This window comes from Aureobasidium subglaciale, assembly GCF_000721755.1.
Source record: "Aureobasidium subglaciale EXF-2481 unplaced genomic scaffold scaffold_12, whole genome shotgun sequence".
NCBI classification, from domain to species: Eukaryota; Fungi; Ascomycota; class Dothideomycetes; order Dothideales; family Saccotheciaceae; genus Aureobasidium; species Aureobasidium subglaciale.
In genome coordinates, this window is record NW_013566983.1 from 299310 (window position 1) to 325231 (window position 25922).

Genomic DNA, 25922 nt, shown 5'->3' on the forward strand with positions numbered 1-25922 from the left:
CGGTATCCAAACGTATTAGACAACCCACCAAATTCTCCAATCCTTATAAGACTATACCAGGTCTAATCGATTTACATAGTCATACCCTTGGTCTGCTTCATCCCCTTGACATTAATCTCCCTCCACAACGAAACCCACACAATAATAGTAGCATAGATACAAGTACTAGCCACACACATCAACTTCTGCGTCTCGCCATACGCCCTATTAATGCCATCCCTCTCGGGAGAACCAATAGCATAAGAGCTTTGCACTGTCAAATCTCCGTATATAGTTTGCAAGTCGGGAAGAGCAGAGGCGGGGAGATATTTGGCGAGGTTTGTGGGGAAGAGACCGGTCCACATGGCGGCGGCGATGGCGGAACCGATGGAGGAACCGATGTTGGCGATCATGAATTCAAAGGCGAGGATGGCGGGGATGTTTTGTTGGGTGCTGACTGCCATGACGGTCATTTGTTCGCAGATGACCAAAGTGCCACCACCTATATTTTCGAAGAGAATTAGCATAATAGTCAACAAGTCATTGATGGAGCAGCGAACCGAAGGCGATGAAAAGCTGGCACATGACAATGTAGCCGATATTGGTGTCTGGATGGCGGAACTTTATCAACAAACCAACTCCCAAGAGGTTGACAGGTACACCAAAGTATAGCGCAATCCACTTCAGGCGTCCATTATACCGGATAAGAACACCGACAACCAGACACCAGAACGTGGCTCCGATAGTATAGATGTTGAGGATATAAGTAGCATCTCTGACATTGGTGTTGAAGACCACAATGAGCATACTGTAAAAGTAGTCATACCAAATGTTGTAACCACTGTAGATGGCAGCAACCATGGCAAAGGTAAAGATGACAGTGCGGTCTTTCATCAAGTGCCAAGGGATAAAGGTGACAGGAGCGACCTTGGCTTCCCAGAAGGAAAAAGTAAACATGAGGATGATACCAAAGACTAGGAAGCATATAATCATGGGTGACTTCCACTGTTCGGCTTGGTACGAGTACAAGCTGAAGGACAGCAGGAAGAGTGAGAGACCAGTGGCGATGAGCAGGATACCAACGACATCGAACTGAATGGCGTAGTAGTAGACAGACTCCTTCCAGGTGCGTCCGCTATCTTGCTTGGGAATGAGACCCATTTTCTCGGCCTTCTTCAGGTTGTGCCACATTAGCCAGAAGAGAGGAGCGCATACGATGGGATAGACGATTGCCCAGATACCAAAGCCCCATCTGAAGCCGATGGTCTCAAGCACGGAGTTGGTCGCGGGTCCATAGCACCATGTCACTATCAGCCATGGCGAAGCAGTATATGCGATCCACCACTAGACGACAAGTTAGTAATTGACCATGAGAGTGGTAGGATCTGACTGACAGCACGATTGCGTAGCGAGGATGTATCTGCAACGAAAATGGTGATGGTAAAATCAATGGCGCTGTATCCAAGTTGATAGAAAACTTGAGCAGCACAGTATGTTGTAACGTTATTACACCCAGCCATCATGACAAAGCCAAGCACAGTAGATGCAACCATCAATGCAAAGCCCTGAGGACGCCCCCAGACATCGAGGATCTTAGCATAAGGAAGCTTCCACAGACCACTGATCAAGCTTGAGATGATGCTGGTAGTGGCGGTCAAGGAGTGTTGTTGGAAGGAGCTGGTAACGTAAGGGGTCAATGTGCCTAGAGAAACATACATCAGTCACTTGCTTCCAGGAAAGCTCTTGACAGATCATACCAGTGATGCCTGAGCCGAAGCCTTGGATGAAGTTGATGACCCAGATAATGATATAAGCTGCGATTAGATGGTTCCTTGTCCAGACCTGATTGGTAGCCTGCGCGGCTTGTACACCGTGCTGGAACTCTGGAGTGACAGCCTCTTCCTCAGGCTTGCTCGAAACTTGAGCCTGGACACCGTCCTTCTCGTTCAGCTGCTGGGTACCAGCGACTTCGACATCGCTACCAGTAGCAGTTTCGGCCACGTCCGGCACTTCATTGTGCCTTGAGATGATGTTGGGAATCCTGAGTCTCATGATGAAGATGAGAAGTGGACCGCAGAGCTGAGGTCGATCGATCTAACTTGCAAGGACTCAAATAACGAGGATGAACAGCATATTATATGCCACAAGACAGACCCCACTCACCCACATCCTGCGTGCCAGAACTCATTGCAACACGCCACAATGTAGGAAAAAAAAGGAAAGATTGGGTCCGTACGGTGTCGAGTCACGAACAGCTACCAAGAAGACCAGGAGCCGTTACAAAGGGCAAGGGCAAGCCGTACAGCCCATGCAAACCACAGCGTCTGGAAGGGCAGGCCACACTCACCTTCGCCTATCATTGCTCAAGATGCTTAGATCCGACCAGCGGATCTGATTTGATAACCTATCAGATCCGCTCTGCAGAGGACCGGGCCCGAGCTACTCAATCCTTCGCTTGCCTTGGCAGCAGCCACAGAGCTCCAGCTGCGATAATCTTGCGGACCAGATCCGCCTCCGAGAACGTCTGATAGTGAGGTATTGACATAAAGAGCCGCTTCGTGGTGCAGTGAAAGCCGGGACTCTGACCAGTGGCTCTGACGCTTCCGGCGCAAGTTTTTCGCGCTGATGGTGGATGGGTCGCGTGTAGGCGGGCTGTGATCAACGCCGCTTCGCTTGGCCTCGGGCACAACGGGTGTTCACCATACTGCCCAAATTGCCCTTTTGTGAAAGCGAGCAAGAGCAATAGTCAAGTGTTGATCACATTGAGCTTCTGAACACTACTTGGGCGAGTCTTCATTGCAAGTGTAAGGGGTCTAGGATCGGGAGCAGGAACACGGACGGGCACACCGATGCCCAGCGGGTGCGTGCAACGCGGGCCCACTTTTCCCAACCGGATCAATAGATGATCTGATAAGCGTCTTGCTCTTCGTTTCTCAACAACTGTATCGTGCGCTGGCAGTAACGTCACAGGAATCGCGAAGGCTATTTGGGCCATCCATTCTCCCTCTTGATATCTGTTAAATACATCTCGCGGGGGGGTTGAATATCGTACTTCGAGCATGTGTGTATGGCTGGCATATGAAAGTGGGCCTGACTACAATGAGTGCCAGCATTTACCTTGCCAGTCATGATACTGTGAACAATATACATATCGTTGCGGCCTCTATCAAATTACTCTTGATTGCTCACATGGCGAATATGGAGAATTCTTCATCGCCGCCTTTGGGAATTTTCGCTTGGTATCGGGGTTGTTCGCCGTCTCCCCTTCCATCATTCTTATTCTGGTAAGCGACAGAGTGGCCATACCTGATCAGCGGCTTGCCGGACGCCACAGAATAGTTTTCTGTGGAAACATCTTCATGTAGTGACGCGATTTCAATATCGCTCGGCGGCAAGACTTTTCTTGTTGGCGGTGGGTACCTCTTTTGCACCTCTGCCTTCCATCGCTTGCACAGAGAGGACAAAATTTCAGCCTTCTCTTCCGATCCATCAAATCGAGCCTTCAGCCTTGTCATGGCTTCGTGGACGGCTTCAATGTCGATCTCACCAGCTTTGAGGGTCTCGAATACTGGGTTTGACATGCTGGTAATGCTCGCTCCGACTGCATCAAATGGAGTGAAGTTGTGATCCAATTGTGGCGGGCCTTTTTGTATCTCGTCGTCGAACATCTTAATGACTTCGTAAACCGCACCTGCTAATCTCATGGTAGTCGCAATTTGCTCGTATATTGAGAGTGCTCGGTTTTGTCGAAGTTGGACTTCCGCCCGCTCGTTGTCTCTCGTAGATAACGGTTCTGTTGGTATGGGTCCAACCTTTGATTGTCTCCTAAGACCATAATTTCTTACAGAGTTGGTAAAGGAACCTGTCGCAGCCCTCTCGCTCAACAGAGGATGGATAGTTGGATGCTCGCTTTTTTGTAAGACGCCTGCTCTGTCCATTGTTCCGATGTGATTTTGGAGGGCCTTATGACTCTGTGATAGAGTGTTGCGAATCAAGTTTCTCTTTATCTGTGGAGACATTTTATCTGGTATGAGCGTCTCCCGTGTCTCGTGATTCTCAAGCAAACATCCTTCGGCCGTAATGCTATAAGTCAACCCATACCGCATCATTGGCTCGGTCAACCAATCCTGTTGGCCAATCACTCTAATACTGATGTGAGTCGTGGATTGACCGGAGCGAGCAAATATGAATAGAGGGTGGTTGTACGAGCCCCCATTAGACCGGTCAGGGAACTGCGTCCACCATTGAGAAATTCGCTGCAGTATATGCTCGAGGCTTGATCTGAGGATGATTAAGGTCCCATCGAACAAGGTCACCGATATAGAGGGAACTAGCTTCGATCCAAGATCGGTAGGTTCGTCGTTGGTGTTATGCGCTTCTTCGCTGAGGCCTGATTTCGCTTCCAGTCTGTCGGAAGAGTCTACTAGGACGTCTTCCTGCTCCTGACTCAGTGTCACAGCATGCTTCTTGACGTCGAAGTGTTTGTCATGTGCTACAAGTTTCTCGGCCAGCGTAATCTGCAGGGCCTGTGAGTTGTGCGGATCAAGAAGAGAAAGGTATAGTAGTTCTTCGGGTCTCTGTTCCGCAGGAAGTTCGAAATAGATCTGTTGCCATGCTTGACCTATTGGATGAACCGTAGGCTCGATGGCTCGCAAACTTCCAGAGCAGTCCACAAGACCTGTTTGATTGAAGAGTGCTGGAAGGAGTTTATCCCTGAAGTTCAATTTACGCCACCCCAAATGCGTCTGATCTTTGTGTGTGAAGCGATTATAAGACGATCCCGCAGGATTTGAGTCTAATTTTATGTTGCACTTGTAAACTTTCATATCAGCGAGCATACTCTGTACCGCTAAAGGAGGAGAAATGGAATCATAGATCCATAACCGGATCCATCTCGGCGTCGTGCTGGAAGTGTCAGTCATAATCGCAGTTTTCTTTTTTTTTTTGAAAAGAAATGTACCTTGTGACGACTAGTGCGACGCCTTCCTTCGCCGCGAAGAGCTTGAGTTTTTGGAATTCTTGCCAGAACTGCTGGAGTGCTTTGAACGTATTCTCGTCCACTTGGTGCCCCGGAGCAAAGATCACAATGGTGTCGTCAGGAAGAGTTATGGCATAAGGCGCCTCGTCGAAATCAGGCGGTTCATCTTCCACATTGAGCCTCTGTTCGTCGGAACCTCGTTGAATAAGCTGTTGATCTGATCCTGGAATTCCAGTGCTTCCGATTTCATGGTTTTTGTTTAATCTGGGGAGTGCAGTACCATGTGTTGATAGGCTGGTCGAGCTGCTCAAAGGGATCTCCCTTGCAGACTGCTGTTCTAGTGGGAACTCCGAGGATCCAGATGCCGTATCAATTGTTTTGGCGTTTCCTGAAGGTATATCGAGACTGTCATCTGCTGGTGCTGTTTTCGCAGCAACTTCCTCGCTTGGTGCAAACGGCAGGAAGCTCAATGACCGCGTCTGAAAACGTTGTTTACCGATCAAGCTTTCACAGCATTGATGATGACTACGGTATGAGAATAGTAAATTCCGCGAGGCTCTCCCTGATACCGCGCATCGTAACATTTAGAAGGCCCCTTTGTCACCGGATCAGAAATGATGTCGTAGCGTGGAAGTGAAGCAAGATTTTGAGTTTCGTCGAAGCGCTTGGTGTGATTACCGTGCCGTCGATCGAGCCAAGACTTTGCGGTATGGAAGCCATCGTCAATCAGCAGCCCCCATAGCTGCCTCGTGAGTCGAGTCCGACATTTACAAGCAATTCGAGTCTTCGTCTTCGCAATTGTGCTAACACCGACTCTTCATGCTCCACTACTTGTGGTACAATACTCAGTAATTCCTCGATATCATGAGGCCATGACTATGACTACGCATGAGATCTAGTCTCCAGGCACTCTCCAACCAAAATCAAGGGATCAGCATAGCTTCTGGGTGATCAGCCTTAAAGACCACAATGAGTCTGACAGCTTTGTAAGACCGGCATGAATATTCATCCGTCAACGTGGGCGGTGTCTGCAATCATGCGCGTTCGACGGTATTGAGGCAGAGACTGAAGACAACGTTTGTCAGCCATGCTCGAACAAGCGGCTGACAAACCCCAGCTTCGACCAATCACAGTGTGGTACATATTCCACAAGCACCACTTCCAACGACAAGGATCATGACTTTGCCAAACGACAGATAGTCCCCGGTGCTGCTAATCTCCATGAATTTAGACATCAAACACTCCGTGTCGCTTGGCATGCTTACTTAACAAGTTCGCACGCAATCATCAGCTTTGTAAGTATGGAGGTAGAACTGGAGTATATGTATGTGCTACCGTACATGTAATTTCCATTCCTCTGTTCCACCAGATCATCTCCAAACCTAGACTCGGACCTGTTACCTACTCTTTATTTCACCTTACATACTCTGAGCACACTGCTATGTCAGAAGTCATTAGAGACGCCCCCATTGGGCAAATCATCAGATATGTTACAAAGAACAGATTCCTCCGGTATCCAGAAGAGAAGCCAGGTTTTGTTTATCCCGACTACGCCAGCGCCGATACCGAGAAGACGACACCTTCACTGTTTCAAAGCGTCCCATCAATCTTATCTAGTAATAACTCCATAAAAGATGCACTGGAGAAAGAACTGGCAGAACCAGACCACCCCAGACTCACACGAACCGAAACCGATGCCAGTAATCATGCTTTGAGCAAGACCAATACTGCAAGATCTGCCTTGTCGCGAGTGGGCTCGCGGATCGCCTTGGAGCATTCGAAGACTAGAGCAGATCTCGAAGAAGCTTTTGCTGCCGCAGCCGAACCACAACATCCTTCTGAGCCGATACAGCCAGTTCGAACTGCAGACGGTATCATTCTCGTTGATTGGTATACTACGGCAGATCCGGCCAATCCTCAGAACTGGTCCAATGTGAAGAAAGGCATGGTTACTGCCCTGATTTGTATCTACACCACGGCTGTATATACTGGATCAGCCATCTATACACCATCGGCTGAGGGTGTCATGCGAGTCTTTGGCGTATCAGCGACTGCTGCATCCCTCGGTATCGCTCTCTTCGTTTTCGCTTACGGCATTGGGCCTCTGATCTTCTCGCCCTTGTCTGAGATCCCCTCGATTGGCAGGAATCCACCGTACATCATCACCTTTGCTATTTTCACTATTTTGTGTCTGCCAACAGCTCTGGTGGACAACTTTGCAGGATTACTGGTGTTGCGATTCCTGCAGGGCTTCTTTGGCTCTCCCATCCTCGCTACCGGTGGAGCTAGTCTCCAAGACATGTATTCACTGATCAAGCTCCCTTATGTCCTTTGCTGTTGGGCAGCCGCAGCCTGCATTGGACCTGCTCTCGGACCCATCATCTCTGGATTCAGCGTCGCAGCTATGAACTGGCGATGGTCTCTATGGGAAATGCTTTGGCTCGCTGGACCCGTGTGGCTCACACTCTTCTTCTTCCTGCCCGAGACATACCCAGAGACCATCTTATTGCGTCGTGCTCAAAGACTCCGAAAACTTACCGGCAACCAGAATCTAAAGGCGCAGTCCGAGATTAATCAAGCTCAACGCGCGTTCAAGGATATGGTTGTGGAAGCTCTGTGGAGACCTCTTCAACTCATTGCTCTGGACCCTGCTATCGTAAGTCAAAGCACTCCCTTGACCAGAAATTCTCCCTTGTTTATTCTCAGTGCTAATTTCTGTCCTCCTCCTAGGCTTACGCCGATATCTACATTGCCCTCTGCTACGCAATCTTCTACTCCTTTTTCGAATCCTTCCCCTTGGTCTACATGGAACGCTATGGTTTCAACGCCGGAGAAACCGGTCTCGTCTTCCTCTCCATCGCCGTCGGTGTCGTAATCTCCATTGTAGCATACTACGCCTACCTCTACTACATTGTCGAACCCGAAATCCGTGCCCACGGCATGGGATCCCCCGAACGTCGATTAATCCCCGCTCTCTTCTCCAGTTTCCTCGTCCCCATAGGCTTATTCATCTTTGCATGGACAGGCGATGGGAAAATCCATTGGATTGTGAGTTGTGTGGGTATTGTGATTAACATGATTGGTGTGTTTATCCTCTTTCAATGTGTTTTTGTTTATTTGCCCATGGTGTATCCGGCGTATGCTGGGAGTCTGTTTGCTGGAAACGATACTGCGAGATCTACTTTGGCGGCTGCGGCTATTCTTTTCTCGAGACCCATGTTTATTAATCTGGGTGTTGGACCTGGTGTTAGTCTTCTGGCAGGGTTGACTACGCTTTGTATTGCTGGCATTTTCATCTTGTTCTTCTATGGAGAGCAATTGAGAGCAAAGAGTCGTTTTGCTGCAAAGTGAGAAGAAAGATATGGCAGTGTAACAAAAGGACAAGAAGAACATGGAGGGATACATAGATATGGGCGTCACAAGACTTTAGACACGACAAGTACGACGTCAGGCATATAATCTTGGGGAGTTTTGATACAATGTATAAATAATATTAATATGAAACTATCATTGCGAAAATCACATCCATCGTTATCAGCCTTCTCCACGACTTGTATCCCTTGTCGTAAACGGAAAGAAGAAAAATCTACTCTAATATCAAGTAGAACCATCTCCTACAATAATAGCCACCCCTTTCTTGCAAAAAGTAAATCGGCCAAATCTCCAAATCAAACAAAGGAAAAAGACCTCGATTTTGTATTTTATTTTGCATCAAACCCAAACCCTTCTCCCACCCCCCTCAATACCAAAAAAAGAAAACGTTTCTAACTATACGATCCTACGAAATCCCCATACCATTACATCCCTAAACCCCAACCCTCCAACAACTATTCCTACAACAACTTTCTCTCCAACTAAACAGCCTCTCGAGTAGCCTCTGAATCCTTCCCTCTTCCCCTCCTTTCTTCCTTGCCTCCTTACCTCCTTGCCTCCTTGCCTCATCTCCCCAAACACCAAAAGCCACAATATCCAAAAAAAAAAAAAACCCCCCCTTAGCATCCTCTTACAAGAATAAAAAAAAAGCTAATGTCTGCTACCCTTATATTTCCTAGCAAAGAGGCCCATTTCAATACGCCTTTTTCTCCAACTCTTTCTCTGTATACAAGGGTTACGAACGAAGGATAACGTTTTAGGATCAAGATATTTTCGCTCGTTTCTCTTTTCTCCATATAGCTCGGAGCCAAACGTTGGAAAAAAGGAATCGTGTATTTAGCTCTTTCTTGTCGGTTAAACGACTACCTGATCTAGGAATAAGAGTAATTCCATCTCAAGGAATAGCGATTAGGAAATAAGTAGCACCACACCATCACCATCACCTTTACCTCCCCCCCCCCTTTCCACCACCTCAAAAATCCCCCTCCTTCTGCACTCCCCCCCTCCCTCAATCCAATCAAAGCTCTCTAATAACCTCCCCAGCAACCCTCCCCACAAATCCCGCCCAACTACTAAACACAACACCTTTAAGGATAGTTTCCCCTTCTTCAACAGTCCAATGTCCAGCCTCCACCAATCTACTTTTCCAAACTTTCTTCTCTTCCTCGTTGAATTCATGCCAATGTCTTGCTTTTTCGTCTTGCGCCATGTATGCTTGTTTGTCGCCCATGTGAACGGCGAGGCTTTTGCCTTGGCCAGGGTCACGCACAATGACGGCTTTTTGGTCGTTGGAAGAGCCGCCGGGGAGGGCAAAGTGCATATCTAGCAAGTCGGCGATTTTTGTGCCGGGGGATGCTATGGCGGAGGGGATGGCCGAGGAGATGGCGGATGCTGCTTCGGGGACGGCGGATGATATTGAGGATGCTGCCGCTGGGACGGCGGAAGAAACGGTGGAGGCGGCATCGGCGATTGGCTCCCAGCCCTTGCGGCCCATACTATCGGCAATGCCTGCTGGGTGTGCCAGGGTCTTCTGCCATGATGCTGGTAGAGGAATGATATCGGCGAAACTGGGTGCAAAAGGATCGCTTGAGTACACTGACTGGAGAAGCACTGCAAACACCAAGACTGCGAAACCGATAAGAATGCCGTAGGTGGTTCGTTGACGGACCTCATCCGAAGGATGCAAAAGAACATAACGACTTAGACGGTCTGCAGGCTGAGATGGGAGGAGAGCGAAAGTGTCTACGACAACAGTGTTGCCCATACTGGTACTGCATAGCTTGATGTACTGAGGACCGGGATGAACGGGATTCTTGGCGGGTATCGGATTGCCCTTCTTATCCTGCTCGGGTGCAGGAGCACGAACCGGGCTGTGGAATGGCGAGAAGCGTAGGCAGGTCATTTGTAGCGGATGTACATCGCGAAGAGTGGTGAAGCGCTTGAACTTGCCAAAAGTGTGCGTGTTGGCATTGTAGTCGAGCGTGTAGACAGGGATAGAGATGTCGTGACTTGCAACGGCCACAACAACTTGCTTGTTTCCAGCCTTGTCCGAGTCCAGACTGCAGACGTCAAGACCAACAGCTTGCTTAACGTGGCCAGGTAGTCCCTTCAATTTGACTTGCATCGCGGGACCGGACGGGTAAAAGTGGACGATGCTCAACTCTGCGCCAGAACGACCAGGCAGGTTGCTCAAAAGTAGGACATCTTCGTTACCCAACCATCTGATAGCACGATACTTGGGACGTGCCGGTTTTGTGGCATCTTGACGCAAAGGCATGGTGTAGACCTTACGCGGGTTTGGAGGAGAAAAGGAAGCCTTTTTGGTTTCAAAGTTGTACATGACAGTCTGCTCGTAGACATCATAATCGGTGGCCCAGGTGATTGAGAAGGTATTTGTTTCCAGCTCAGTAATGTCCAGATCTGCAGCCTCGGCATTGTCGCGTAGCGGGATGCGAGCAATGATATCAGAGTCGGTGGTGGGCGTTCTTGTGGCATCGAAGACGACAATCTCGGACTGCTTGGCCAGTCCTGTTGCAACAGCTCCAATGCGTCTGTTCGGTGAGTCGCGCTTGTATGTAGGCGAGAGTCGCAGCACCCGCTGATATGTTTCTGGCTTAGGCCCAGTAGCTGGCTTGAAGATGCTTGTCTTGCCAACGAACGAGATCGAGCCGTCCTGTGCTGTTGCAGTATCCGTGTCTTGCTTCTCGTCCGAGGGCTGCTTCTTCTTTGGGTACTTGATCTCGAAGGTGCGCAAGTGCTCGTTCTTTCCAGCCTTCTGATCCGCCTCGGATGAATTGATTCCAGCTAGGGTGATGAGGCCATCCTTGGAAGCCAGTGTAGCCAATGAGGTGATTGAATCTTCTTCGCTCGAGAGCTCGATTTCGGCCGTCGTATCCAGAGTTGCGCGTTTGCTCGTGTCCAGTAGAGTCTGCTATATATCAGTATATACAATAGGAGACTCGGACTCCAAGCATATCTTACAATCTTGTTTGCGACACCACTGCGACCTTGACCACCTCCTCCGCCAACTACGAGGTAGCCACGATTGTAGGGGTCAAACTCGGCTGCATACACTGGGTATGACAACGTCGTCTTTGTGAACGAGACAGGTCCGTGGCTTTGGAATACCATCTTGATCTAGCAATATGTGGATGTGATTATGTGGAAGTCTGGAGCCAGCACGAGGCAGCAAACGTGGACTTATTGTATTGACTGCCCTTCAGCCCTTGCCCTTTCCCTTTCACATGAACGATGACGATCGTCCCGCAACGTCGCGCTTGCCAAGCTGAACACCAGACCGCTTTCAACAACCTCGCCAGTCTTTGTACCAAGGTTCGACTCTCCTTGAAACATGATCTAGCAGGATATTAAGATTGTCCAAATTAACATCAAGTGATGTCCTATTGAGAGTAAGGAAAGGAAGGAAGAAATTCATGTCGTAAAAAGAGTAACATTCGCTTTTTCTGTACTTTCGACGAACACACAAAAAATGGACCATGCCCTTCGCCGTCTATCCCCCAGCATATTTCCATTTCTCACAAAAAGTCATCCTCATAAAGACAAGGAATACAGCTTTTACTCCTCGTCGATGCCGGCCATCTCGTCTTCCTCCTCGAAGGTGTCGCGAGGGACGTTGTAGAGGCGAATCGTGGGCTTGTTGGGGTCCTTGACAAGGACGAACTTGGCCTCCTGCTCTTCTTGCGACATGACCATGTCGACGAAAGTGCGGACAATGGCCCAGCCGTTGTTGAGATTCAAGTTCATCTGGGTAGCGAACTCGCGGGGCTTGTAGCCGAGGACACCAAGGATGACGTGGTCGTTGGCGGTCTTGGGGTTGACACGCGAAACGAAACTAGATCGCATGTTAGCATTTGTTGTTTGTAGCAGAAGTTCTGGACCAAAACTTACCCAATCTTCATCTGGTCAGCCTTTGCGAGGATGGCCTGAGTGGCCCAGCGAGCGAGCTTGCAGCTGTTGTTCTTCATTTCGGTAGCAACAACGGCACCACGCTGGGATGCCAGCTTAGTACGCCAGTCAAGAGCACCGCCGCTACCGATGGCCTTGTTGTCGAACTCGTTGAGAGCCTTGATGGTGAGGTATTGGTCTTCGCCAGAGATGGCGTTCTTGACGACGGCGTCGAGCTCGGTACGGACAATAATGTGTAGCGGCTGCTCGTCGGCCTCGAGCGAAAGGTCGAACTTGCGGTACTTGTAGGCCTTGGAGGCAGGGGGGTCGGTCTCCTCCTCGGGGTTGTAGAAAGGGTGCTCGTTGGCCATGTCGCGCTTGGACGTTTGGCTCTCGGTGACGGTCTGGATGGGGAAGACGTGGTTGATGTGGGTGGCCTCCTCCATGAGGGCGCCAACGTTGTTGATGGTGTCCTTGGTGCCCTCGGAGGTCTCGAGGGGTGCATCGGCGGCGTTCTCGTTGACGGTGACACGGTCGACATTGCTGCCCTCACGCTTGTCGATGAAGACCTTGTTGCCCTGTCTGGTGATGATCAAATCCCAAGAGTAGACGGAGCGAGGAGCGCACATCAACATGGACAGGATATCGCTGGTGGTGAAGATGGAAGCGGCGTCCTTCTGGGCCAGCTCCTGGATAATGGGATCGTGAGAAGTGGTGACATTGTAGGCTGCGCGCTCGACAACGTTGAGCTTGCGGACAGAGGTGGGGGCACCGGGCTGCTTGTCGAACTGGCGGTCGTAGTAGTAGAGGAATCCGTAGTCTTCGACATCCTCGCCCTCTCCAGTCTCCAGGTTCAGCTTGATCAGACGGTTAAAGTCAATCTCCTCGAGCAGCTTCCAGGTGTCGCGAGGCTGGACCGAAGCCTCACGAGTGCGTTGCGGCTTGTCCCAGTCCTTCCAGCCTCCTCTGCGGCCACCACGGCCTCCGCGCTGTGAGCGGTTGTCGTATTGCTGTTGTCCGGGTCTGCCACCACCAACGCGCTGGAAAGTGCCACCGCGGCCACCACGCTGAGCAGCGCCACCACGAGCACCTCCACGTCCACGGAAAACGGTACCACCGCCACGGCCGAAAGTGCGGCGAGCAGCAGTGCGCGAGTTGTCGACGATGGAGAAACTGGCTTCCTCGCCGAGGCCTTCGATGTTGAGAGCGGTCTGGAGTCCTGCGCCGGCGCCGTAGGGCTGGTCTGTTTGTAACCTGTCAATCTCGCTGTTTCTTTCCGCGCTACTGTCTTTGAGCTCCTCTCACCTCTGAAGTTGCGGCCGTATTGTTGTCTGCCTCCTCTGCCTTCACGGTCCTTGCCCTCGGTGGTCCAGTCGGCCATGCGGCCAAGCTTGTCGCCCTTGGAGAAGGGGGCGTACGGAAGACCGTCGCGCAGTGTGTCGGTGGTGACCGTAGGGCCCCATGAGTCGGTAGCAGGCAGCGCCTGTACGAGACCAAGAATAGAGTCCATCTTGATTGTGATTGATCTGCTGGGTGATCGAGACACTCCGCGAAAAAGTCGGCGGCGTCGACAACATCCCGCGCAAACTTCGGTGGGCCGTCGAAATCTTGGCGCTGTTCGCCTACTTGTATCATCATCGAGACTCGATTGACGCTGGACCAAGGCATTTCAGGTTTGAAGATAATTGTTTCGATGCTTTAAGAACTGCTCTAAGAGTCCGAGATACCTATCTGTTCGGTACCTTGCTTGTCCAAAGCATCTTCTACAAACACCGGCTAATTAAGATGGAAGCGTTCCTTTGGCAAGCTGAGTCCTAGCTACGCTCTCTTTCCCAATCTCCTCCGGACCATTCTCTTTATTCTGAGAAGAGCATAGAAGCAGTCCAGGATAAGTTGAACAAACAGTACTTAGCCCTCCATCCTGCATCCAACAATCTGCTAAGAATGTGATGAAGGAAAATGGTACACAGGCAGTCGTCTCTTCCGCGCTTCTTTCGCAAGATCTAGAACAAGAGATGCTTTTTGACGATGTGGACGTAAGGCAAACATGAAAGATCTCCCCTCTCTCTTCATCATCAAGGTCGTTATGGGCGGTTTCGCCTCTAGTCATTCATATCTCCGGATCGTGTAGTGTGTCTTCTTCCTTGCAGACAATGTTTCGCTCGGTCGTCTTCTCACAAGTGCGTACACTGGTAATTCCGACTACGGAACGGTATGATGTGCATATGATCGAAAGAGGCAAATGACCAGCGCTCAGGTACTATGAGTATGTGCAGATTTCGATGCAAATGATTGGGCTCAATGGCCGGACTGCTTTCTGAATCTTAGCAGCTCGGCGAGCATGTTGGGGTTGCATCCAGTCTTGAGGAAGTCATGTCTACCAAGCTCCTCGGCGGTTGCACGAGACTTGACATCGACACACAAGCACACGCTCAGGAAGCTCTTCAGCTCCTTGCTAAGGGCTTCGGGCTTCTTAAGACGTGGTGTGCCGTTGGTGGCGATCAAGTACAATGCCTTCAAAGGCTCCTCATTAAGGTATGGGGGCTCGGACTCGATCATCTCAATGGCCATGATACCCAGGGACCAGATGTCGACTTTGCTGCCGTATTCCTTTTGCTTGACAACTTCGGGGGCCATCCAGTAGGGAGTTCCGACCATAGTGGCGCGCTTGCTGCGCTGTTCGGTCAACTTGGCACAGAAACCAAAGTCGGTGATCTTGACATTGCCTCGCGAACTAAGCAAGACATTGTCTGATTTGATATCACGGTGGATGATGTTCTGCTGGTGAAGGTGGATGAGACCCTTACAAGTCTGAGAATGTTGTTAGCTCGTGGTCATGTTGACTGAAGGATTTCTGGACTTACTTCGTAGCAGATGGTAGCAATTTGCGGCTCGGAAATGCTGGGGTTATTGTCGATGACATCGGTAAGGGCACCACCCTCCATGAACTCCATGACGACCCAGAGCTCGTTGCTCTCTTCCTGCAAGAATGCGTCGAGGAAGTTGACGATGTTGGGGTGCTTGCTGTCCTTCATGACAATAATTTCGTTAACAATCAACTCCTTGCGAGGCTGGTTGCGAAGATCCATCTGCTTGATGGCCACCTGAGCTCTGGGGCCGTTCTCACGCAACTGTTGACGAGCGGTGGGCGAAGTGGCAGACTCGCGGATACGAGCGACGTAGACCGAACCAGAAGCACCTTGACCAATCTTCTTCTGCTTGTTGTATGAGTCCAGAGGACGCTCCTTGGAGACAACCTCACGCAGCTTCTCCATGACCTGGGCATCGGTCATGCTCGACATGCGTACATCCTTTCTGGGCTCTTCCTTCTTGGGGGATGCCGCGGTGAGAGCCATCTCAGCCTTCTTGATGGGATCCATAGGTGCGCCCATAGGCTGCTTGGATGCGACATTGAGTGGCTTGGGAGCGGAAGGAGAATGTTCTCTCTGTTGCGACGAGCCAGAAGGCATGTGCATGCCCTGGGCACCCGACGGGCCGCTGGGCTTTCTTTGACTGTTAGGTGATTGCTGTCTCTGGGATGAGGGGCTGGGTCTCGGGATGGAAGAGGAGCCATTGGCAGCTGGAGCCTGTGGGGCCTGGCGCTGAGCAGTCAATTGGCGGACAGGGTTGACCTTTTGGCCAGACGAAGAAGGTGCAGGCGGAGCGGGTCTGGACGGGTTGTATCTGGAAGCAGGGCTTGCGTCGCGGTCGCTGGCATAGCCACCACCTCCAACTTCTTGCTGAGCCAAGGGCAACTTGTGCTTGGGTAGACTAGCGTTATAGTCTGCCAGCTCTTGTGCCTCTCTTCTCTGAGCGTCTTCGTACGCACGCTGCTTCTCGAGCATTCTGCGTCTCTCATCATCCTTGCGTCGACGTTCGTCTTCGACGCGGGGGTCGTACTGCGGCGCCGTGTTAGTGCGCGAAAGTGACGGCTGCGAACTGGCGGGCGAGACATTGCGGGTGGAGCTGTAGCTCTCTTTTCTGGTGTAGGCAGCTGGGGGTTGAGGACGCGGTGGGGCGATTCCATTGCCGTGGCCCAGCTGCTTGTTGCCGTAGGCGTCGACCGGGGGAGTAGGGGTCAGGCTGGGGTATTGCTTGGGGTCCTCTGCTCTCTTCTGGAGCTTGCTTGTGTAGAATTCGAGAGCCTCAACAACAGCCTGGGGGTTCTTAGCCATGTCGTCCTGTGTGAGAGCTGAACTGTTAAGCAGCTTCTGCCATTCGACGGGGAGGCCGACGAAGCCGCCAGTAACGGGATCGAAGCCGACGTGGATGCGGTGAGCGAACGAGGTGGGGTGGCTGACACCGCCCATGGTAGGACTCTTGTTGTAGATGACATCGATCCAGCCGTAGACATCGTTGTCTGTCTCGAACTTGCAGATGACCATCTTCTCGTTGCCGGGGGTGCCTCTGGTCAATTCGAACGAGTAAGGGATCGTCTCGGATCTGGTGATGTTGAGCACGTCCTTGAGGGGGATGGAGAAGGAGATCTTCGGTGTAGTGTCGCTCTTTTGGAAGTCGAGGGCCTTCTCTCTGAGCACGAGGAACTTCTCTGACCAGAAGACGCCCTTCATGAAGCCACCTTCCTCCTTGACCTTTGCCCAGCCAGACTTGACTGCGGAAGATTCATTGCGAGAGGAGCCAAAGTCGGTCATGGAGCGTTGTAGGGAAGATGTGGAGCTGCTGAAAGCAGGCGATTGCAGGCTCATCTGGCTCATGTTGCCGGCAACATTGTTGACGTTGGGGGTGAGAGCGAGACGGGGACGGTCGGTGGGAGGACGAGGGGCAGGTCCTGGGTTCATAAAGGAGCCCTCGGAGTAGATTCTGCCGGCCATGTGTGAGTATTGTGCTTGGACGATCTATGACAACAGCGGAGAGAGGATACCCGTTTGGTTGCGACATTGTGTGTCGCTGTGTGCGAGCGCTTCAGGCACAGAGTCGACCTTTTTCTTCCGACGTGGCGCGACACAAGGTTTGGCAGCCGTTGACCAGACCGGGGAGGATTGTTGAATGCGCGAACTTGTCGTGGTTGTGTCGTGTAACGTCGTGGGAGCCTTCTGACGAGTGAGTGCAGCTGCAGAGTGTGGAGAGCGCCCCTGTGCTGCCAGCGATATAGTGAAGGTGCGCAAACAAATGTCTGACGCCGCGATTTGCTGTAGAAGGGGAGGCCAACGACGACTCTTCTACCTGCAGACGTTGAGATGAACGAGCGAGTCGACGACGGTTGGCAAAGGTGGTGCAAAAGACCGAGGGGCTGTCGCACTCTCTCACATCTGCGCCGTGCCTTGACTGCGTTTCGTCCCCGTCCCTGGAGACCATGCCATCCGTGCACCGACCACTCACCGCCTTTAAGCGCCTCCTCTGCAGCAACCTGCAATGTGCATGTTGATTCCACTTTGTTGTCGTGTGATGGAATGTTCGTCTGGACCTCTTTCCATACATCGCAGTACCTACAGCTCATCTCCTCACCTTGGATCTTTCTATGCAGTACATAGTCAGCTCTCTATTCTCCCATCTTTCCATTCTCCGTTCAAACAACGTCACACGCGAACGGCCCCTGAACGGCCAACTCTACCGCGGTGGCTTTCCCATTGTCCTGCAGCTCCCACCTCATCACAAACCCTTCCTCTTTTCTCTTAGCTTGACCAGTCCGCACTTCTTTGTCCTTGATTTGGCCGACACCTCTGCTTCCGTGCTTTACTTGGAAATCAGTCGTCCCCGTGAAACATACGCCAAGCTCAACTATAGCCAAAATACTCCATATCAATTCGCATGTGAAACGCTTTCTGTGCCAGTTCGAAGCTTAAACTCCGCCTATCCCGCTGCCCAGCACATCAACCTTCCACTCTTGATTCATTTGTTTGGAGATAATCGAGATGCTCTCTTTGATACGTTATCAACCCGTTTTGAGCCACAGCACATCGGTTGGGCTCGAAGTCATATGTCTGCAATAAAATATACATTCGGGATCTTTGTGTCTCTTGGTATCCTGCACGAAACTCAAACCAGCCTTGCTTGTGAACGAACTCGCTATGCAAAACAATATCTTCTTCGAAAGTGTTCCCCCATCGCACACGCAATCAAACTCCCTTCGCTGTTATGCATTCGTATGTGACAAAACTGTCTGCATTTATGCAGTCATTTCCCGCATTCGTGCATCTCGTCTCTCCTGCTTCTGCATGCCTTTCTACTCTCCATTGGAGTCGGCTTTCGCTCCGCCCATGTACTTTTGCATGAATGTGATGTAGTCGTACTTTTCCAGGTCGCGATCTTCCTGTAAGTCGGGTCCGCTGTGCTGTGGCATCGTCTTGACCAGGTCTTCGATGAGTTCGTCTGGGATGAGCGAGTGTCTGAGGTCGAGTTCGGTGACATAGGGCTGTGGAGAATGTTTGTCAGTGGTCTTCTTTGCTAGACTGAAAACTAGTTGCATGTGACTTACCTTGCCATCCGCAACCTCGCGGAAACTCTCAAACACTTGCTCCGCTGTATATTGATCCTCGGTCACTTCGACCATGAAGCGAATAAACTGTTCGAAGCTGACCGTTCCTCCCGGACCGTTGCTGACTTCCAAGAATCGTTCGTGCATCTCGTCCTCGTCATATACAAGTCCCAAACTCGCGAGCGCTGCAGAGAACTCGAGCTCTTGCAGCGAGTTACTACCGCCACGATCGAAATGTCTGAACACGGACTCAAACTCTTCCAGTTGGATAGGCGTGAGATTGGTCATGCTGCGCGCCACCATTTGATTCTCCAAAAAGGCCAGCTTCTTCTGCACACTCGACTTGACCAAGCCCAATTCGTAGACGAGCTCGTCGTATGTATATGTTGTAAAGTCGTTTTCCTCAATGTTCGCTTCTTCGCATTGCTCATCCAGGCGTCCGATGATGGTAAGGTATTCGTCAAGCGGCGGCAATGATTCAGAGATTTTGGTGATATGTTCTCTCTGATCTTCGACCTCTCCCTCGAGTCCAGAGATGCTCACGCTCAAGGTGTGCAGAGCAAGAGCAAAGTCATTTGCCTTGTCGGCAAAAGTCCTCCGTAGGGTGTTTTTGATGTCGCGAATAGTCTCGTTGATGACCCTACTCCTTTCCTTCTCGGCTTGCATCAGTCTGGCCCAGGCTGCTTCGAGAGCAGTCAGACTGAGCTCCGGTGGGGGCTCGTATGGTCGCAAGCGGTACGTGCTGAGTTTTGTCTTGATGTTCCCTAGCAGACCAACCAAGTCACTCTTCTCGGCCACCCACTTCCTTTTCTGGTTGCGTTTGTATCCCATGAACTCTGAGCTCTGCATCTTGGCATCGGTGTAAGAGCCTTCGAATGTAGCCTCTTGCCATTGTGTCTGCTGGTCGGCGATCTGGCGAAGGAGCTCCCTCATACGGCGCTCAAAGCTGTTCTGCATCTCCCAGGCTCCTTGCATGTTGGAAACGAATTTCTCAACACGTCTTCCTGCATTCTCGACACGCTCCATGGCAGAGAAGGCGTGGAACCAGTAAGCGATATATGTCATGAGTGAGCGCTCGTCGGGCTTCGCAACATCGCATACGTCGTCGACGTCAAGAAGATCAGGGATGCCGATTTCCTTGGAAGCAATGTCGAAGGCCAATTGCATGTTCCCGCGGTGGTCGCTTTTGTCGAGCTTGTCATAGTCGATGAGGTCGGGACGGTGGATATCGAGTAGCGCACAGCTGAGATGGATGATTAGTATTGTTTCAGACGAGGCGTTGTCAAGGTGGTTTCACATACAAAGCGAGACCGTTGTTCCAGCTAGACGAGAAGTCTCGGACCTCGACCTCGTCGTAGCATGCCGTCTTCCTTTGGCACCACAAGAGTAGACCTTCTTTTGCGCTCAGGCCCTCCTCGTTGATGTCGCTGATGGTGAAGCGGAGAATCAGAGTCCAGATGAGACCGAGGATGATTTTGCGATTGCCGTCGACAATGTCTTCTGCACCGATGTTTGTTAATTGGATGCGCCGGCCTTTGATAAAGTCTAGAGCTCGGTTGACGTTCTCGAATCGCTGGACTCGCAGTTTCGGACGGGAGGCATAACGGCCCAGTGATTCTTGGGAGAGGATCTCGAGGAGGTGGATGAGCATGACCTGCGCACTCTTGTCAGTCTGTCGTCCACTTGCGTACGAGGTGCGAGACTTACACCATCGGACAAGTCAGTGACCAGATCCTTGATCTGCACATTGCGGACCTGGAGCTTGCTGTTGAGCCTGATTTGCACACGTTGGTCAGCTCCACGGCCTTCTCACACGTGCACATGTGACTGTTGTATACCATTTGCCAAATGTCTTCTCCTGCACCTTGACCCAGCTCTGTTCCAGCAGCACAGCCATCACTGGCGCGCCCTGTCTCGGAGGGGCTGTTTGGAGGTTTGCTACACGCGCCGGCGGCTAAGACCTGTACAACGATAGCGATGTTCTTCGCGATGCCGTTCCTGTATCCAAGGGACCTGTGGTCCTGCGCTCGATATAATGTCTCGGTCCAAGGTATGCAGAGTGGTAAGCGGTGAGATGCGATGGAAGAAACAGGACCTTCCTACAAGGTTAAAGTAAATAAACGGGCTTTGGGGATGCGCCATCCGAAAGGCTTAAGGCCCAATCGCTCTCCACATTTCACGAGGGGCAGCCAACAGACCTCCTGAACTTGCCCGTACCTCATTTCTCCTCGACCATCTTCTTTCCAGATCTAATCTTACTTATGCCAATCTTTCTATCCTCTTCCATACATTGCCCACTTCATCTACGGCTTGCGCGTTCATTCGCTTGTTATACTCGACGCTAATCTTCTCCTCGGTGGTAACGCTTTGCGAACGTGAAGCTTGTTGCTTGTCAAACCAAGTCTTTCTGGTTTGTTTGCACACCCTGATCTAAATCTGATATGCGATACATTTACTGCAAAGAGCCTGAAACACTTCGATACATATCGTAGCATGTCTTGGTAGATTCAAACTCTCTTGTGTTTACTGCACGTTTAAACTCCACGTGCTTCTTCGCCATGTGGTGGCCTGACAGAACTGTGGCATACTCTCGGGACAAAGTTCTGAACCATACTCGTCACAGACCACGTCATGATTATTTTATCTGTTAACACATCGATCACATTTTGTCAACCAGGTGCTGTGTATGTGGTCAGAAAGGTAATTGGTACTCCTGTATCTCCTGTATGCATATGCTTCTCCCCATCACTTTCCATGGAAAATATCAAACACCCCCATGCTGCTCCCCACTCTGGGTTGGGTATCCGCTTAAAACCCAGCAAAATCATATCCATATGACTTTTGATATATTGTTCGTAGGAAGGCCGTTGATCATAAACGTTATAAAATGAAAAAGAAAAGAACAAGACGAAAGGTGAAGGAGCGAATAAGTCTGTAGCGTCCTCAGATCCAAGCTGGGTAATTGTGAAATCCCTGTTGTTGCTCGGGCGGAGACATGGGCGGAGTGGGTAGGATTCCGCCGTAGTTGCAATCGGTGACCGTTGTCTTCGACGGCATGTTGGAAGAGCTCATGGCGGGTGAGGCGCGGAAGGCGTGTTGAACGTGAGAAAGACGGCTGGGTGTTGTAGGTCTGCTGGACGCACGCCCGTTTCTGACAAAGCGTCCGGCAGCTTGAAGGATTGCTCGATCCTGTGCAGAAGAGGGTCTGCGCATCGTTGGGAACGAACTAGGCCACGTCGAAGTAGGCGAAAGAGGCGGAGAAGCAGGTTTGGCTGGTTGCTGTGCAGGTAAAGGTGGAAGTGCTGTTCTCGGAGGTGGCAGCGGTGGTGCAGCGAAAGATGCAGGTACCGACATGCGGACTGGTCGCGACTTGTACACCGGGTGAGTGAAGGTAATACCGCGCTGCTTCGCGTCCTCTGGCAAACACAGGGGAGATGCAATCGACCAGCGTGCACTTCTGTCCAAGGAGTGGCCATGTTTGATATTGTCGTCGAGCGAGATGGATCGTGTATGGGTAGGCTTGGTAGGGCTGACGGCCTCCGAGCTGCTGTTGGTAGTCGGTAGTTTCGCAGGTGATTCCAAGATGGGACTGAGGTCGGCACGTGAAACGGACATCATAGGAGAGTCTTGTCGATTTTGTTCCTTAACAAAGGTTGAGTTTCCATCGAAATCGGCAAAGAGCGCCTCAACATCAGGCTGAGACTTGATGCTGGTCCGACGCGATGGGTCGCTATACGAGGCGCGTTGTACGGAGACGCTAGTAGTCGAGTCTCTACGCACCGATGAGGCAGAACCTTGTCTACTTGATTTTACAGACTCCCAGTCAAAGTCGCAAGAGGATTCGGCCTCTACCAGGTAGCAAAAGTCGATATCGTTTTCCCATGATTCACCTGAAGTCAAGCTGGGCACGTTTCCATCAACACTAAAAGAAAGCCGACTCTCAGAAGAGGTTCTTGGAACATCTACGCCTGAGCCCCCGTGTGCTTGGGCAAATGCATTGCCGATGGGAAATGGGGTGAATACTAAGCCGTTCTTCTGACGAGCAGTGGAGTTCAGAGAAGGCGACGATCGTGGGGACAACTTGGGAGATGCGAGAGGTGACAGATCCAGCATAGCCTTTGCTCTTGGGAGTTTTGCTGGACTGGGTCCACAACCTTCCATCTCCTCGGGAACCGATTCAAGACTCGTCCCAGGGAGTTCGAAGATTTGGGGTTGACTAGAGGTGCGCTCAACAGTAGGAGGAGCCATCTGTCCGCGAAGAGCCGGATGAACCATAATTGGAGGCTCCCTTTGCTGCTCGGCGCCCAGAGCAGCCAGTCTCTCTCTAGACGGTAGATCCAGGCGAGAGAAACTATGTGATCTCGAAGTGAGCGACAAGGAACGAGCCCTCTCCTCGATGGGAGACTCGGCATCTTGAGATATGCGAGGAGTGCTGTCGAGCTCATGCACGGACGAAGTGTAACTCAGGCCGCGATGTTTGAGAGCATGGGACTCGGAACGAACGGACGACGTGAGAGAAGGTCTTCTTTCGCTCGTACGAACACGGTAGCTGCTATCAACAGGATCTGCTTTGATTCCGCGAAGCTCGCTCCTAGGCGCTTGGAAGGCCGATGCGGCCCAAAACTCGGAGACAAGTTCGCTGTCGGTCACGGATGCTAGTTGCGGCAGCTGTTCTTGCTGCGTGTGCGTGACATGCTGAAAATTGAAGGGTGCTGAGATATTCTTCTTCCTCAATGTATGGTAGACTTGACGAAAGGCGTTAGTCTTCACATGTCAAAAGCGTCCGTGCACTCAACTTACAGGCTTGTTCTGACTCATGCTCCCTGTCATGGTCGGTAGACTCGCGTCGCCAGCTTGTCGAGCGACTGTCGCTTCGCAGCCATCGCATCAAAGGTTCATCCTTTGTTTCCGAGCTGTTTTCCGACTTGGCTGAGCGTTTTCGAGAGAAGATAGACGACCGCCAGCTGTCTGTGGGCGGTACAGCAACTGCCGTCGATTTGGAATCGATACTGAAGCGAGACTCGGGACGAGGGGAGAACTCAGGCCGACCAGATTGTACAAAAGCGGAATCTCGAGGTGAAGAATGACCTGACAAGAAGATGTCCGCTGATGAGGCAATGGAGTTGCGGGCACCGAAGAGTGACAGTCGCTTCCTAGAAGATGATGAACTGCGGTCGGATGAAGAGCTCATAAAGTTCCACGGTCTTGAATCGGTGCTGAATGTTGCTGAGAGACGAGAGGCTTTCTTGGGAGTCGGTTCGGTCACGTTGAAAGCCGTGGCGTCTGGTTGTTGATTGGAACTGTCATCGCTTTGCGAAAACCACTTTGGAGCCATTTAGTCCGGGAGATGATTCATGACCACAGGAGCAGATGGACGTTTGCGAAGAGTTGTCGAGGGCGGAGTCGAGGCCGAGGTATTGCTTGGAATGCTCGTGATAGTGCAGAGCGTGACAGGACTCGAGAGCGACAGACGCGAGATGGGAACACGAAGGTTGACAGATAGACGGTAGGGAAATGAGAGAGAGAAGGAAAGAAGAAAAGGCCAGTAATAAAATGCAAGCCAATGTTGTGACTGCAAGCTAGGTTGCACGGCGCAAATGTACAGCAGTGTGGAGCGCGTACGACCAGGAAACGTCAGCCGAATGATGACAGAGGACAGAGGAGACGCGAGTGGTAGGCTAAATCTGGAGAGGGAAACAAACCTGGCCCCCAGTCAGCCACCCTCATCAATGTCCATCACGCTAGGTGTTCCTGCAGCCGGCGGCCGCATGGCACTATGGAGGGTTGCCGTGCCTCGTGAGCACTGAACCGATCGCTCGACTTCCAACTCCCATCCCCAGGCACATCGGCGTCAACCACAGACCCCGGCTTCGCGTCGTGAGAAGCATCGATGTTACCGCGGCGCTTTTGTTTACTTTGCACTATCCAAGCCAAGGCGAAACCCGAGAGGGGGCATCCAAGCATTGGCCCTGCGAGACTGCGGACTTTTTTCACACTCGAAAGAATTGCGCAAACCTTAAAGAAGGAAGCCACGAGTAAACGAGTGGAGTCGCGCCAGAGGTGGAGCTGACAGCCCTTGCCCGTCGCAGCTTTAACATCGAGGGGCACAAAAACTCTCTGGCCAGCGACTTGCTCTGTTACCATAACTGAGATGATCTTGTGCTCATTGCATGGTAGACTCGGGCGCAGCTCAGCAATGGCTTCATAATGATGATTGCCGGCTGCTTCTGACCTGGTTGTCGGGTTGCAGAGAGGACTAGAGCTAACCGAGCGGTTGCTGTGTTAAGATTACACGCACCGTTGAATGGCTGGTGGGTCCCGATGCTATGCATGCCTGCGGGTTTCGTGATGGTGATTCCGAGCAGCTGGACATCGCGCAATCGTCTCAAACTCGAGGCCCGGCTTAGTCTACACTACTTGACACTACCTCTCGATAACAGACGCTGTCAACCGTGTCAATTGTCAAAGAAAGAACACAGGCGCCATGAGTCGTCCCCCCAACACTGTCTATCAGACAAAGCGCTGTCGTTCTGACAATTATGTCTCTGAGGAATTGCTGCCCCAGATATTCAACGTCGTACACATGCAAGACGACAAGAAAAGAATCGAAATTCATGCTGCGTTACGCAGCCTGCATGTGCCTGATGTCGTGCGACTTTTTCTATTCAGCATTCATGTCCGAGATCTCTAGTCCGGTACTCGTCTTTCGCTGCAGGCACTCGTTCGACCTGGCTGAACCAAATTTTACCCATGCAGCTCACTACTTTTGGCTATCGCGGAATAGCGGCCGCGGCTCTCAGCTTTCATCACGAACTTTAATGTTATTGCTCACAATGCAAGGCACATGTCCATTCGATGCCACTTATCATGCGACAGGAGCTGTCACAGGTACACACACTTTCATGCCCTGCATGCCAGCCGCCGTTGTTTGATGGCCTTGACAGTGTCAACCGTTGCATAGAAGGAACTTAGGTTGAGATGTGGTGTGCTTGTTGCCCGAGTACCATGTGCGGCTTCCGATATCAACACCCAAAACGCTCCCGATATCTTACATCCGCAGACTGCATCGGCCCGCAGCCGGCTTGAAAACCAGAGTGCCACAATTCAATGGTGTCCGAGTCAACCCATCGACATGGTCTGGCGTAACCCGCTCAGTGGTCCTCGAAGATCTGTTCATCAAATGACAAGGTTCGTGATGAAACTCATCCGCCCAGTCCACATCGATGTTCAGCCTTAGCATGAAGCACTGGA

The 25922-nt window shown here is 51.3% G+C and overlaps 10 protein-coding genes across 10 annotated transcripts; 2 read left to right on the top strand and 8 right to left on the bottom strand.

The window, feature by feature from the left end:
• Window positions 1-71: 71 nt before the first annotated feature.
• Window positions 72-2031, bottom strand: AUEXF2481DRAFT_47192 (uncharacterized protein; the record flags this gene model as incomplete). The annotated part of the gene is made up of 4 exons (XM_013487781.1): window positions 72-481; window positions 540-1323; window positions 1374-1681; window positions 1737-2031. The coding sequence occupies 4 exons, from the start codon at window positions 2029-2031 to the stop codon at window positions 72-74; spliced, it is 1797 nt and encodes a 598-aa protein (XP_013343235.1).
• Window positions 2032-3164: 1133 nt separating this feature from the next.
• AUEXF2481DRAFT_5587 (uncharacterized protein) lies at window positions 3165-3683 on the bottom strand (the record flags this gene model as incomplete). The annotated part of the gene is made up of 1 exon (XM_013487629.1): window positions 3165-3683. The coding sequence occupies one exon, from the start codon at window positions 3681-3683 to the stop codon at window positions 3165-3167; it is 519 nt and encodes a 172-aa protein (XP_013343083.1).
• AUEXF2481DRAFT_253191 (uncharacterized protein) lies at window positions 3575-5969 on the bottom strand. The gene is made up of 3 exons (XM_013487864.1): window positions 4940-5969; window positions 3825-4884; window positions 3575-3772 (listed from the first exon to the last, which is right to left on the bottom strand). Exons 1-3 carry the CDS (start codon window positions 5539-5541, stop codon window positions 3680-3682), a joined length of 1755 nt encoding a protein of 584 aa, XP_013343318.1. The 5' UTR covers window positions 5542-5969; the 3' UTR covers window positions 3575-3679.
• A 429-nt stretch (window positions 5970-6398) lies between these two features.
• On the top strand, window positions 6399-8308 carry AUEXF2481DRAFT_30067 (uncharacterized protein; the record flags this gene model as incomplete). Its single annotated transcript, XM_013487686.1, has 2 exons — window positions 6399-7613; window positions 7688-8308. The coding sequence occupies 2 exons, from the start codon at window positions 6399-6401 to the stop codon at window positions 8306-8308; spliced, it is 1836 nt and encodes a 611-aa protein (XP_013343140.1).
• A 1039-nt stretch (window positions 8309-9347) lies between these two features.
• AUEXF2481DRAFT_5589 (uncharacterized protein) lies at window positions 9348-11461 on the bottom strand (the record flags this gene model as incomplete). Its single annotated transcript, XM_013487630.1, has 2 exons — window positions 9348-11258; window positions 11312-11461. The coding sequence occupies 2 exons, from the start codon at window positions 11459-11461 to the stop codon at window positions 9348-9350; spliced, it is 2061 nt and encodes a 686-aa protein (XP_013343084.1).
• A 444-nt stretch (window positions 11462-11905) lies between these two features.
• AUEXF2481DRAFT_66230 (uncharacterized protein) lies at window positions 11906-13745 on the bottom strand (the record flags this gene model as incomplete). Its single annotated transcript, XM_013487806.1, has 3 exons — window positions 11906-12182; window positions 12239-13478; window positions 13541-13745. 3 exons carry the CDS (start codon window positions 13743-13745, stop codon window positions 11906-11908), a joined length of 1722 nt encoding a protein of 573 aa, XP_013343260.1.
• A 788-nt stretch (window positions 13746-14533) lies between these two features.
• Window positions 14534-17034, bottom strand: AUEXF2481DRAFT_66287 (uncharacterized protein; the record flags this gene model as incomplete). The annotated part of the gene is made up of 2 exons (XM_013487812.1): window positions 14534-15046; window positions 15100-17034. The coding sequence occupies 2 exons, from the start codon at window positions 17032-17034 to the stop codon at window positions 14534-14536; spliced, it is 2448 nt and encodes an 815-aa protein (XP_013343266.1).
• Window positions 17035-17623: 589 nt separating this feature from the next.
• On the top strand, window positions 17624-18666 carry AUEXF2481DRAFT_253347 (uncharacterized protein). The gene has a single exon (XM_013487865.1). It carries the CDS (start codon window positions 17715-17717, stop codon window positions 18345-18347), a length of 633 nt encoding a protein of 210 aa, XP_013343319.1. The 5' UTR covers window positions 17624-17714; the 3' UTR covers window positions 18348-18666.
• AUEXF2481DRAFT_40631 (uncharacterized protein) lies at window positions 18094-20778 on the bottom strand. The gene is made up of 5 exons (XM_013487739.1): window positions 20510-20778; window positions 20379-20445; window positions 19973-20325; window positions 18672-19914; window positions 18094-18608 (listed from the first exon to the last, which is right to left on the bottom strand). The coding sequence occupies exons 1-5, from the start codon at window positions 20566-20568 to the stop codon at window positions 18420-18422; spliced, it is 1911 nt and encodes a 636-aa protein (XP_013343193.1). The 5' UTR covers window positions 20569-20778; the 3' UTR covers window positions 18094-18419.
• A 612-nt stretch (window positions 20779-21390) lies between these two features.
• Window positions 21391-24137, bottom strand: AUEXF2481DRAFT_253283 (uncharacterized protein). The gene is made up of 2 exons (XM_013487866.1): window positions 23472-24137; window positions 21391-23416 (listed from the first exon to the last, which is right to left on the bottom strand). Exons 1-2 carry the CDS (start codon window positions 24004-24006, stop codon window positions 21615-21617), a joined length of 2337 nt encoding a protein of 778 aa, XP_013343320.1. The 5' UTR covers window positions 24007-24137; the 3' UTR covers window positions 21391-21614.
• Between the last annotated feature and the right edge of the window lie 1785 nt (window positions 24138-25922).